This window comes from Bos taurus, chromosome 10 (assembly GCF_002263795.3).
Source record: "Bos taurus isolate L1 Dominette 01449 registration number 42190680 breed Hereford chromosome 10, ARS-UCD2.0, whole genome shotgun sequence".
NCBI classification, from domain to species: Eukaryota; Metazoa; Chordata; class Mammalia; order Artiodactyla; family Bovidae; genus Bos; species Bos taurus.
Window position 1 is genome coordinate 84,577,365 of NC_037337.1, and position 14,538 is coordinate 84,591,902.

General features: G+C 33.9%; 1 protein-coding gene across 1 annotated transcript in view; it reads left to right on the forward strand.

Annotated features, from left to right (window-relative positions):
* Positions 1–14,538, forward strand: part of RBM25 (RNA binding motif protein 25) — a 47,511-nt gene that overhangs the window by 15,958 nt on the left and 17,015 nt on the right. The window contains exons 6-10 of the mRNA XM_059890933.1: positions 961–1,018; positions 3,761–3,921; positions 9,789–9,974; positions 11,318–11,371; positions 11,610–11,693. Coding sequence (XP_059746916.1) covers positions 961–1,018; positions 3,761–3,921; positions 9,789–9,974; positions 11,318–11,371; positions 11,610–11,693 — 543 coding nt within the window. The remainder of the gene's footprint in view (positions 1–960; positions 1,019–3,760; positions 3,922–9,788; positions 9,975–11,317; positions 11,372–11,609; positions 11,694–14,538) is intronic.

A 14,538-nucleotide genomic window follows, 5' to 3' on the forward strand; every position in this document is an offset into this window, starting at 1 on the left:
GTGTGTGGAATCTTACTTAGTTCCTTGGCCAGGAATTGAACCCATACCTGCTATAGTGGAAACTTAAGGTCTTAATTTCTAGATTAGACTACCAGGGAAGTCCCAATTCTTTGACTATCATTTTAGTAGTTTCTCTGAATGAAGATGTGAAAAATCCATGCATTTCTCAGCTTTGACAGACAATCTTTAGTTATTACTTTCCATAAAACTTTATTTAAGCCTTCTAATTTTTCTTTAATAATTAGAAATAAACTTTGTGAGTAAACAAAATGTAATAAATATCCCACCCTTCAGACAACCTGCCCCATTAACATTTTAGAGTATTTCTGATCATTTTATGAAAATTTTTTTCTTTACATAGTTAAAAATCTTACTATTGGGACTTCCAGTGGTTAAGACTGAATGGTCCAGTGGTTAAGACTCCATGTTTCTAATACAGGGGATGCAGGTTCGATCCCGGTCGAGGAACTGAAGAGCCCATTCGCCTTGGGTGTGGCCAAAAAGAAAAAGCTTACTGTGTATCTGCAATTTCATGTCTCATGATATATTTGCATCCCATATCAAGCATTTCCCTATGTCTTTAAAAATCCTTTATAATATATACATGTGTTTTAAAACAGTCTTTATGGACTTACAGTATTTACTTGAATGTATTATAGTTTTAACTATTACAATATTTGGGCATTTTTGGTTTATTTACATGTATTTGTAAGATACATAAAACTAAAATGTCTAATTTATTGAAAGATAGTTTTCTGGAAATAAGAGTCAGTAAGAATTTATATTTTCCTTTAAAATGACTTGTGTATTTTATTCATATAATAAGTTTGTGGGAATTGCAAAATTTAGTTGCTGAGAAGAATTTTTTGGCTTCTGTTTTTTCCTAAGCAGGAATACAATTATGTTCTTATTTGCATTATAACTTTAAGTGGTAAGGATGTTTTTTGTTTTCTTTTAAAGAAATGTGGCTTGGTTTTGAGCTGGAAGAGAGTGCAAGGTGCATCTGGAAAACTTCAAGGTAGGTACCTTATTTATTGAGATCATCTTAATCTGTGAGTATAAGTTACGTTTGCATTTGCTCTTGTTGTCGTTAACCATGGAAGAGTTCTGTAACTAGCACTCTGTCCTCACTCCTACTGGAATGAGGACCAAAGGCAATTGGGAAGAAGTTGGCTGAGAGGTGAGATTAGAAAGTGAAAAAGGCTAGCAGGAGGTAGGAGAGGGAGGAAAAATTAGACTAACTGATTTCTTATTACTTTAAAAAGTTTTTTTGTTTCAGAGCAGGAGTGTATGATCAAGATGGAACAATAAAAAAAAAAAGAAACAGGACTTAGGAAGGAAGTGTAGAAGAGATGATAAGATGACCTGTTAGTCTTAAAAGCAAACTATTCTTTTCATACTAGTTGGCAGAAACACCTGTTTGATATACATTCTTTAAACACTATTATTATGGAAAAATTCATAAATATATAAATTGGCAGAATAGTGTGAACTCTTATGTACTTGTTGTCTAGCGTTATAACATTTATTAGGTCATGCCATTTGAGCTTAACCTGTACCCTGTCCATTTTCTTTTTGTATTATTTTTGTACAGTCCTGAGCACCAGATCATTTTGTCTATAAATATTTTTATGTCTCTAAAAGATAAGTTTTTAAAAATTAATTAATTTATTTTAATTGGAGGCTAATTACAGTATTGTAGTGGTTTTTTGCCATACATTGACATGATTCAGCCATGGGTGTACATGTGTTCCTCATCCTGAATCCCCCTCCCACATAAGATAAGTTCTTTTTAAAAAACATAACCTAAAATGCAATTATAAGACCAGAGGAAAAAACATTTCTTCTAATTATTCTCAGTATTCAGATATCCGACATTCAGTCAATATCCAGTCCATGATCAGATGTCCAGCTGACTCATATGTCAGTTTCTTGAATAGTCCTTTTGACTCAGGATTCATGTAAAATCCCTGCATTGCGATTGGTTGACATATTTTTGAGACTCTTAATATTTTTAGTTCTTCTGTTTTTCTTCTTTCTCTTGAGATTTGTTGGAGAAACTAGGTCATTTGCCCAGTAGTGTTTTCTCAGTTTGGATTTGCTGATTGCAGCTCTAGTAGAGTTATGTGCCTTGCATCTCTGTCCACTGCATTGTAATGTAAACTGTTTGGTAGTTGTAGCTTGAGACTTGATCAAATTTGAGTTTGTCTGTGTTATTTTTGTTGATACTTTTATATGTAAGAATTCTGATTAGGAGTTTCTTCAGTTAGGAGTCATATTCGGTTATAATTTTTTTTTTTAATGGTAGCAGCTATTGTCAGTGACTAGTCGATTCATTCACTGGGGGATTGCCAAATGTAACAGTCTGTTTGGAAGAATTCTGTTATTCCTTCATTGAAGAACAAATCATCAAGAATACATCCATAAGGATAAACTTCTTTTTCCATGTACTATTTGTACATGTACTATTTCCATGTACTACTTAGAGATATAATTTCTGTAAGAAAAATGGGATAAATGCTTTGGTTCTTTTAATTTTTCAAAAGAATGATCTTATGTTCTTTTAATTTTTCAAAAGAATGATCTTATGTTCTTAGCATCCTCTAGCAGTGACTTTTTTAAGACCTATTTTGAACTTCTAGATTGATGCATATTTAATTTGTTGTTATTATATTTAATATAGATTAATTGTCATTGTCCCTAGTGAAGTTTAAGTTGTCTCAGGTTGCCTCTGGAAATTGGATCTTCAGTGATTTTTGACCCAACAGCCATTTCTCAAGAAGCTCTGGTTTTTTTCAGTGGGAAGTTGTTTTCAAAAAGACCATCTGGAAATTGGTGCACTCACTGTAACCATTGTTTGGTCTTTACTTTGCCAGTGAACAGTAATTCAAATTCAAACCTAGAAGATTTTTGTCTAATCTTTTTTGTCGTACGTGTTTCTTTTCTTCCACATTTAGAATCCTGAGCTTCAACACTGGGGCTGATAGACTATTCAATAATTATTTTTTGTTATTGTTATCCTCTCACATTTCACATACAGTAATTTCAGACCAATACTGTCATCAATAATATGCTTGTTGACAGGTCTTTTTGTCTTTAGGATATATCCCACTTAAGTGTATGGTCAAATTTTCTGTTTTAAAATCACTCAACGAGTAGTTGTATCACTAAGTGTAAACATATTTGGATTCATTCGTTAAATTTTATTTTCAGTGTTTGCTCTTTTCAATTTAATTTTGTTTTAGTATCTGTTTATTAAAAATCATGAAAATAATGAGACTAGCTATTAAAATGAAACAGAGACAGAAAAATTAGACTAGTAAATAGAATAAAAGATCAGTACTTTTGTAGTTTAACATCTCTGAACTGAAAAGTGCTGTATTTAGGTTCAAGCAGCCTTCTTGCCTCTCTGTAGCTATGAAGAAATTGAGGGAGGAATGAATCCATGAAGTAATTAAAAGAATTAATCATGAAATTTGCTATTTTGCTGAGTATTTTTTCAGCAGTTCTAATAAGTAGCATTTTGCCTGATGAGAATTTTTCTTCCTTTCCCATTTTTCTTTTCTTTTTTTTTCTTTTGGTTGTTTGAGAGCGCTAAAAGAGAAATCCATGTTAAAGGTAATTGAAGGAAAATAAGGAGTGATGAAATAATCTTTGCGTTATAATGCTTTGGTCTCTAATGATTTCAGTTTTCCATAAATATTTTTCATCTTTCATAATTGTTTTGATATCTTACTAAATTCTTTGTATCCTTTGCTAGCCTTTGGATTCTGTGAGTATAAGGAACCGGAATCTACGCTCCGTGCACTCAGGTTATTGCATGACCTCCAGATTGGAGAGAAGAAGCTACTTGTTAAAGTTGACGCAAAGACAAAGGCACAGCTAGATGAATGGAAAGCAAAGAAGAAAGCTTCTAATGGGGTATGTTTTCTATATTGTCTTCTCTAGGCCAACTGTGCTTTTTCAGTGTAAATGCTTCTCATTATGAATGAATCTAATACAGGGCTTCACAAGATCATCAAGAGTGTGTTTTATATATAGTTATTTTAAGTCTTTTATCTACCCATAGTGGGTGGGTGACTGTTGGTTTGCTTGTTCCAGGTTGGGATGAAGGTAGTAAGGGAGGCTGGACAAGGTTAACTTGCCAGAGAAAACACTGGTACAGACTATTCCAAACAGAGCTAATTCATTAAGACAGCTTTGTAAGTAAGTACAAAATATATTTCAACCTACAAAACTTTTATTAGTTGCCCTTTTTTAGAAGTACACAGGTTTTAAAATGAATTAAAATAAGTCTTATTACTTGTATCAGGTGGTGGCTCTATTAAATGAAGCTAATGTAAAGGAAATTTTTGTATGTTGTGTTGTAATGTATACATTACTACTCCCTCTCAACAAAGCGAAAAATAGCTAAAGCCTTAGTGTATGTTTCCTTGTCTTCCCTTCCTAGTTCCTTTTGACATATCATGCTGAATGAATTCAGAGTAGATTCATTATTACCTTTCTATTTTATAAAAACAAAACAGCCTTTTTGGTCTGTTGAGGCTTTTAACTGTTATTCAAAATAGAAGTAGCTTTCTTAATTCCGTCACTCCCTCTTTTACAAAAACATTGTAAAAGTGTTCATAAAAGCAGAACAACCTCTAAGTAAAAGAAAGTGAAAGTGAAGTCGCTCAGTCATGTCCGACTCTTTGCAACCCCATGGACTGCAGCCTGTCAGCCTCCTCCATCCATGGGATTTTCCAGGTAAGAGTGCTGGAGTGAGTGGATTGCCATTTCCTTCTCCAGGGAATCTTCCCGACCCAGGAATCAAACCCGGGTCTCCCTCATTGCAGGCAGACGCTTTACTGTCTGAGCCACCAGGGAAGCTAAAGAATACGTTAAATACAACCCATAATTCTATCATCATTAGTAACCACCGTAGACATTTTTGTTGCATATTCTTCAAGGCATTTTTCTCTAAGGTATAAGACATTAAGTGTAATTATGTCAAGCCCTTGCTCATACATCCTTAATGGTTTTGAGTTTCTCAAAGTATGAAGCCTATATTCTTATCATGGTGTCCTATCCTTGCTCCCATCTACCTTTCTGGCTTACTCCATCAATTCCCTTCCATGTGTCAGTCATATATTCCTACAGACTCTTTTGTGGTTTGATGTCCTTGTTGCCCATCTGAGCTCCCTGTTGAAATTCTATCCACATTTAGTTTAAATGTTGCTTGATTCATGTAACTATCATGAGTCCTACCCTTGATTCCTCTGAGGCAGAATTAAATTCTTTCTTTTTATATAAAGCAGGATTTTACTGTTATGTCAGCCTGCTTTGTAGTGTATTTTGTTTGTATCGCTCTCTCATACCTTCTTATCCCCTGTTTTCATTCTCATATCCTACATTCACTGATTATAAGGTAGGGCAATAAGTTCACAGACTATTTTTTCATCTTGTACCTCCACAGAACCTAGGTCAGAGTCTTTATTGCCCGTGATGAGAATGGGGTGAACATTTATTGTAACAGTTGCATTTATGTTGCTCACCTGATAATCTTTATTGTCTTTACCTAGCTGTATAAGGAATTAATACAATTTACAGTCCAGAGAAATTGTGTTTTTTTTTCATATCAGCACTAGTGTCTGTCATACCCCTAAAACCTTAAAAAAGCCAACGGTCTTAGATTTTCCTTGCTGTGATTCATATTTCAAATAAAGCATGGATACAATGCTTTCAAAGTTTTTTATGTAATTCCCCTGGACTCATTATTGTACTCTGCTTGGTCATTTGTGAGGTGGTTTAAATTGTGGCATTTGCAAATGGTGTGCTCTGATCATAAAGTAAATCATTTCACTGTATGTTTATATAAATGAGGAAATGAATAATTGTGTGACTTCATTTTGTAATCACTGTTAATAAGAGGAATCACAATTGAAATCTTTTATATTTTTCCTCAAGAATGGAGTTGAAGCTACCTCTAATAAAAATGGAGCAGTTATTTCAGATAAAATGAAATTTAAAAAATTAGCAGACCTGACTTCTGGGTGCATTTGGCATGGTTTCCAGAGGTATTGAAGTCGTAAGACAAGCATGGCATAGTTTTGCAGAGTTGTCCATTTTACTCAACAATACTAGTAAAATGAAGACAAATAATTCTGTCAGATAAAAATTTTTTTTCAACAAGTAAATACATTGTCAGGATTTTTCAGGGTAAATGTGAAAGTGTATTTGTTCTTTATTTTTTATTGTTGATTTGTTGGAGAAATTTAGAAAATAGTGATTTGAAGTAGATGATATGAGAAGGAGACATTGAGAAATGTGTGTGGTACCTCATCCATTTTCCTGATTCCCAGACAGAAGAAAGAACACGATTAGTTGTGTAGTCCTCTGATTCAAAAAGAACCACGAATTTGTCTAGAAAGATGTTTTTCCTGACCCAGAATTTTAACAGGAATTATGTGCCATGATTAGTAGTGCTGTTAAAAGCTTTTATTTAGATTTTGCGGAATCTGTAGAACTTTTTTACCTCTAGTACAAGTATTTCATTTGAGGTAGCAACACTGATCTTAGTCCCTGTCCTGTTTTACCTCTTGTTCAGTAGTAGTGGTTTAGGACTAGAGATTCTGCTTAATCATCAGAAATAGTGCTTGTTTACCACACATTCAAGATTGACTTCCAAGTATTGAAAGTACAAATAACCTTTGGAAAGAGCTGCCTATTTTATGTTTTTTAATTTAGGACAGATCAGATACTGCACGTAGGAACACCTCACATTTTTGTTTGGAAACTAGTGTGAGTGTGGTGGAACCTACATTTTTTTCAAAAGAAAGAGCTCTACATTTGCTTAGTTCCCAAAGTTCTTGTTTTGGACTCTAGAGGTCAGTGCCAAAGAGAGGGCCAAGTGGAGTTTTTACCTAACTCTCCAACTAGTAGCTTTACTATAACAGCTTTTAATTTCTCTGAAAAGAGCCAAATAGTTGGGACATGTAAACATCTTAGATGTTCAGTCTATTTCTTTGATCCTTTTGTACATTACTGCACTGCTGAACCCTTCACTTTATGTTGCTCAGTATGCTTTCTGTTTCTGAAGTGGAAGAAAAAATGAAGTCAGGAAGTTGTCTGTGGTTCAGGACCCAGAAGTAGAGTTTAAGTTGAAACTGAAAATAACTTTTCCTCCCAAGACATATATTGTCATTTTTGTTTTTCTTACATTAATAATTGCTTAAGAGATGGGGCTCATAAGCTTTCCTTCTAAAAAATGTACATTTTCTCTATGGATCAAGGGGTGGTAGTCATTTGTAATGTAGTGTGAACTAGTTCATTCCAAATGCTTTATTATGTTTAGCTATATTAATATTTAAGTCTTAGCTTAGGATGAGTGGTGGTAGAGAATTTAGGGGCTGTGAATATTTTTAGATGAATAAGGCTTTGGATTTGTAACTCCACCTCTGTCCTTATGTTTAAAAGAGCATGGCAATGTAGAGGGTTCATGGAAAGAAATTGAGAATGTAGGTAAAATGCTAAAGACAGACTGGACTTCCTCTCATGAGGTTTATTTTCATAATAAAGAATTTAGATCTCAACAGCTGAGGGTTGATAAAAATAATTGTATGTGTCTTCAGGACCTAAGGTTTCAGTGACAGGTTACTGGTGGTTTAATTCTTGTCATTTTAAAACTTGTGAAGAAGCAGAGTATTACTGAAGGGATTTTAATGAAAGCTGCATAAAGACCTTATTGTTATATATCATTGATTTAGAATAAGAGAGGACCATATCACCAAATTTTAGTTTACAATTTAGTTTACAATTTTCTTTATTATGAAAATAATTTGGTAAATAATATAAACAATTGAATTACTCTCCTTGGTTAAAGCATTGTATCTTTATCCAAGATGCCAAGTAGATAGCTGGCTATAAGAAAATTAGATGAAGAAGCAGGTTTGAGAAAGTAAGCAACTCAAGAGTGGTTAGTTACCACATTTAAGGACTTACATGAACATTATCTATCATAACCTATATCTGTGTCTGTTATCCTTCTTCCTTCTCTTAAATTGTTAAATACTTAGGGAAAGTTATTTCTTTCTTTAATTTTGAATTTTTAACCATCTAACATAGTGTCTTGCATATAGTAAACTCAAGAATTTGAGCAAATTAAGAAATAAATGCGTGCTGAAGAAGTATCCATTGGGGATAGCTTTCAGAATGCTGGTTGTTACGAAATCACGGCTCAGTTACGTGAAGGAGCCACCAGGCATGACACTCATCTTGAAGAGCGTTTAGAGCATTGTGACCAAGAGCCAGCATTTGTCCAGAAAAGCAGAATTCTTGTTTGTATCTGAAAATTTGCACAATGTATGTTTACTAAGTATGTATGTAGTTTTAAGTTACAAAAGTTTTTTGTATATATAAATCTTTATGTTTATTTTCTTTATCATACTTTTTTGTTGCTTCTTTGTCATACTTTTCCTCCTTTCCAAGTTTTAAGAAGAGAAGAGGGTAATGAAATTGTCTGGAGTTTGAGGTCATTCTCTAAATTTTGTCATTTGAACTTGGATTAATTACTTAACTAGGAGCTTTAAAATAAAACAGAAATAAGAACAGTAGGATACTGGAAACCAGTCATTTTTTCCCCACATGGACACAGGTAACAATTTAGACTTCGTTTAAAAAAATAGTAAGTCTTGGGAAAGAATTCCCTGGTGGTCCAGTGGTTAAAACAGTGCCCTTTCACTGCTGAGGGGGCCTGGGTTTAGTGTCTGATTTAGAAAACTAAGATTCCCACGAGCCTTGTGACCCAGCCTCTTCCCCCCAGCCCCATAGTCTGTTACTTATTTGTGAGAAGTAGTACAACATGATTTTGTTTTTATTTTTCATTATGTTACGTTCACAAGTTGTGCGGAGAAAGATGCGCATATTTAGAATTGATTCCTTTTTAGTTACATGAGTATTTTAAATGGTATTCCCACATTGCAGAAAGCAGAGGGGGAAAAGAGAAGCCATCATTTCAGCTCCTGGTCTTCCTAGTGTTTACGTTTTTTGTTGTACATAGTTTTATTTGTTTAACCTACATATGTTTTTGGTTATTATTTTATATGTTTTTTTACTTTATTATATTTTTATATATTTTATTTTATAAATATATTTTATATATTTATTATATTGTATACTATAAATATATCATTATATTTACTTTTGTTTTGGCTGTACCCCAAAGCATATGGGTTCTTAGTTCGCTGACCAGGAATTGAACCCGCATCCTCTGCATTGAGAGCATTGAATCTTAACCACGGCCATGGGACTGCCAGGGAAGTCCCTGTTTTTGTTTATTTAAAATGGTCTCTGTCATAGGTACATAAAATTGTATTTTGCTTTTTCAACGTAATTAAGTTTTCAACACTAGAATGAGTTACTCAGTAAATATCATTAGTTTGTGCAAGTATTGGGCAAGAGGATCTGAAAAATTGTGAAAGCTTTTCAGATGTGTAGTGTGCTAACCGTGTGATTCAGTCTTTCTGTTGCTAGTTAGGGATCAGAATGTTAGATATCAAAGGACCAAAGAAAAGAAAATGATAGAGTACAGTATATCTAAGGAAAAAAATGTAAAACAAATAGTTTACTTTTGTGAAGTTGGGAGTAAAGCTGAGTCTGCGTTTAATAGGGCTACAGAGATGGTTTGGAGAAAACATGTTTGTTTGTTTTGTGTGCTAACTTGTTTTGAATGATTTTGATTTTCTTGTTTGATTCCCTGCCCCCCTTTCCCATCTCCTGAATCTGCCTTGTTGTTTTTTTTTTTTTTCCAGAATGCCAGGCCAGAAACTGTCACTAATGATGACGAAGAAGCCTTAGATGAAGAAACAAAGAGAAGAGATCAGATGATCAAAGGGGCCATTGAAGTTTTAATACGGGAATACTCCAGTGAGCTCAATGCCCCCTCACAAGAATCTGACTCTCACCCCAGGAAGAAGAAGAAGGAAAAGAAGGAGGACGTATGTGTTACTGATTTATGCCAGCAGAATCATTTCTACAATTTACATTTTGTGCTTTCATTACATTCCAACTTATGAGGGGAAAATAGAATGACTGGCATTTATAACAATATACTGTTAAGGCTAATTTGACCATGTTTTATCTTCCTTTTTTTTAAACCGAAAACATTTCTGTTTTTACATTTTTGAAATGCAGTGACATGGAAAGTTGTGTTTATTTGTGGATTCATTAAGTAAGGGGGGAAAAGGACAAACTTGAGGGATGGATAGAAATTAAAATTAAGGAGTAAAGTTTTTTTTCCCCCCTTTTGCCACAGAAGAGCTGGCCTTGTTTTGCCTTACTCCCTAATTATTTTTCTCTGCTCCAAGCGGGATACCAGATCTTCTTCACTGAGGATTTTGACCCATTTTCAAATTTCTTAGCCACTTTTCCTTATAAACCACGTTTCATTTCACTCCATCAACAGTAATGCTGTTGGCCTTATAAATGGAGTACTATGAAAGAGCAACACAAGATGAAAACTCCTCTCCAGTATTTTATTATCACCCACTTTTGTCAGTCTAAGCTAATGGAATGGTAGGGAGTGCAGGTTGAAAGAAAACGTTTGATTTTCTTAGTTACTTTCATTTGGATATACTTAACAGAAATTATGGGGAGAGTTCTGTAAACATATTGGAGGTATATTATATGAATGGATTGCATATGCCCTGGAAAAGTAGTACTGTAAACATTGTGAATTAATATCAAGGCATTTTCACAGTTCATACTGTTCTGGATTTCATTGCCTTATTAAGCCATCTTCAGCTTTCTTTCTGATACATCAGATACATTTTTATTATTTGGCTGCTTCTTGCTTCTGTGGCCATAAAAAGCTGTCTAATGAAGTGCCAGTCATTAGAAATGGTAATTGGTAAGAGTCTATCAGATATAGGGTAATAGAGACCTGTAGAGTTTGTTCTTCCTCTTTCCCCTTTAATGGCAAAGGAGAAAGTACCTAGACACCTTCATTTGAAATGGTTTGAGGTGAGAGAGTCAAAAATTCTGCTCTGTGGCAAGAATTATTAGGTAAACTTTGTTGTTTTGATTGTTCCCTCTCTCTTGGAAAGGATGAAAAAGGTCTCACACTGCTAGTGTGAGATCCTCTTTATTCCCCTGGTTGGGGGTCTTGGAAGGAGTAGAAGTGGTAGGTGATAGATTGAGTGAAATCTCTTTTGTTATCAAGTAATTTAAAATCAAGAAAGTGTTACAGAAATCTGACATTGCTTATAGTGTAAACATACAGAAAACTGTTATTCAGAGTCATATGAACTGTTTGTTTTAATCTTTGTGGATTTTTCCGCAGATCTTCCGCCGATTTCCCGTGGCCCCACTGATCCCTTATCCACTCATCACTAAGGTTCGTTTACATCTGTAAAGTAATTAGCCTCCAACTAAAATGAATAAATTTAAAAAAATGTTTACTGCTACTTGCCAGATGTGTGATTCTTGTGTTCTTTACTATTTAACTTAGATTCGTTACTATATAAAGTCTTTACTCCTATGTTTTGTAAAGCCTGTATAGAATATCTAGCCTTTAATTTCTATCAATATAGATTGATCTTTATGTATTCCTACCTGTCCCCCCTGTTTTTTAGGAGGATATAAATGCTATAGAAATGGAAGAAGACAAGAGAGACCTGATATCGCGAGAGATCAGCAAATTCAGAGACACACACAAGGTAGTATTCTTGTTTTTTCACTTGATACCAATCTAGACTTTTTACAGAATCCAAAGCAAACAGACAAAAAAAATCAACCTTACAGTAGAATATGATTTTAAATGCTTTTTTGTCTAGGTTTAATTTATACTTAGATAGAAACAAAGAAACAGAAGACCAGTGCCATATTAGAGTAGTTCTTGGCATATTGTATGTAGATTTCTCAGTTACTGACTACTCTGCAGTCATCTCACTTTAATATGAATAAAAGCTAGTTTTATTTTTAGATTTCAACATAAACATCAAGGTCAGATTTAAACAATTCAAGGGGGCAGCAGAATAACATACACTGTAGTGTATTTCTGGGGGCAGTTATTTAACTTAATCTTAGGAAAACCTTTTCTTTAGAGCTGAGATTAAAATTTAAGATTATATTTGTGTAGATTTAAGTTGAGAGGGGGAGATTTTAAAAAGTAGGTCAGTGGTTACCAGACTTACCAAATTTTAGATGCATGGAAGAACTGTAAATTCCCATAAAGCTAATCTATTCATTGACCCCCACCATTATGATAGAGATCATATGGTGACTAATGCAAGATGAAACTCTCAGCTTGGAAAGTAACAAGGAATAGGATGTAAGTATGAGCTTCTGTTTTTTATTATATTTATGGATGCCCCCTCAGAAAAATATGCAAAGGGGTAACTGGCTTGGAAATGGATATTTATGCATAGTAAATCCCACTCACGAATTTTGCCTATTGAAAGCTTCTCTCAATGACAGTGCATCTGTGAATGTTCGCTGGTATTGAAGGTGATGCTTACGGACAGTGAAATGCAAACACTGCATGAAATGTATTTTGATGCTGGAGATGATAAGATGTTACTGGTTCTTACTCCTGAGATTGAGTGACCTTTAACTCAGTGAGATGTTAAGTGTTCATTTTTTATTTTATTTAATCTTATTTTTTCTTATAGCTTTCAAAATCCCTTATTGACAGTTAATGTCATAGAATCAATGCTGCTGAACACATTATCCTGATGCTGAGCCTTAGCTCACAGACATAGGACTTTTTCAGGAATTAAGTATGTCTAAAAGCACAAATGTAGATTTCCCAATTTAGAGTTAAAAAGTTAATCTGTGGGAAGTCATTTTAGAGGTATATTAGGTTCAGTACTCAAATTCAGGGTATGTGTAAAGCTTGAAAGCGGTATACAGTGTGTGTGTGTGTGTGTGTGTGGTTTGCCCCCCTTTTGTTGTTTATTGTTAAATCCTGTCATGTCACTGGTAAAGTATGAAGAAATAATGTTTTAAGAAATCGATTGCAAAGATATTTGCTTCAGAGTTTGAGAAGCTGTCAGGCCTTTGGCTGCCTTAGATGTATTTCACTGTGGGGAGAGAATGTTTTGAATTTCCAAAATGTGCTTTAAAAATAAAATCAAAGTGAAAAAGAAAAGCCGTTCTTTTTATTGGGTGGTACGGTTAAAAGGGATATTTGAAACTCCAGTAACAAAAATTGAGCTCAGTGAACCTTTGCATGTTTTGGTATGAGTTTATTAAATAACCACAGACTGTCAGGGTATCAGCGTGGCAGGGGGCGTCCATTTACAGCACGGACGAGTCTGAAGAGAGAATAAGGTAAGATTTATGTTTTTTTTTTTCCTGTCCTTTCCTCTTCATTATTTCACTACTTTCTTAAATCTTTTTAGATTCACTTCATTTTTTCTTTCTCCAGTCTTTGTGTTAAAAAAATATATATGTGTGTGTGTGTGTATCTACTTACTGCATATATATTATATAATCTTTTAGAATTGTGTTTAGTATGGATCAGATTCACTTACTTTTTCATTTACTTAGAAGAAAACTTTTGAAATGAGTTCTGAAACAAATTATTATTTAATTAAATGGAACTATACATTTAAGAAATAAGTGGTATAGTGATTAAGCAAAAGTAGAACAATTGAGGGAAACTACCAAAAAGATTATTATTGGAAGAGCTAAAATAATCTGTAAGTATTATCTCAGAAATAAACAAATTTCATTTAAGTGTATGATACTGAGGTAAGTTTCATATAGTATAGCCTCATTTTATGATACATTTAAAAAATTTCATCAGATGAACTGTTTCAGAAATTAGAATTTGCCCATTTAAATAGCTTACAGTTTCTGTCCTCTTTCTGCCATTTCTTTTTTCTTCTCTTTGTAATTTCAATGTATTCAGTATTGGCTTGGCCTCCATTCCATTTTGATATAGACTGGCACCACAGCTGAATATATTGATTTCTCATGCATTAGCTTTTCTTTCCTAATCCTCTGTCAGTTCTCTGATCCATGAGCGAGAGAAAAAGAGTATAACAGGTAAGATTGCTTTTTTAAAGTTGTTTTAAATGCTTTACATGACTGAGAAAAGAAAAAAAATGCACATTTTATTGTTGTAATTTAAATTTCATTTCTATGACACTAAACATGAAAACAGGAAAAATGTGTTTTGTTTTTGTTTTGTTTTCCCTGTTTGGGTTTTTTTTTCCCCCCTGAGTTTGTGTAGAAACTGTGTGGTACACTGGTAATCTTGTCAGGGTACAAACTTGGTCTGACTTTGTTATTTGGTTTATTTGTGAACCATGTACTTGCTCTTCCTCCCAGAAGCATAGCTTATAGGCAAGGTTAATCCAGTGTTGGCGATCCATGTCCTAGCACAGCATCTGTAAGTTAATATGCAATCATTCCTTCCAAGGATGGATTTATCACTGTTGATATATTTCATTGTCTTATAGGCATAATGGGTATAAATATATTGCTTTAAAGTTAAGCCAGAAATTAATCTTATTAAATTAAAATACTATGATTATGTACCTTTCTGCTTGAAGT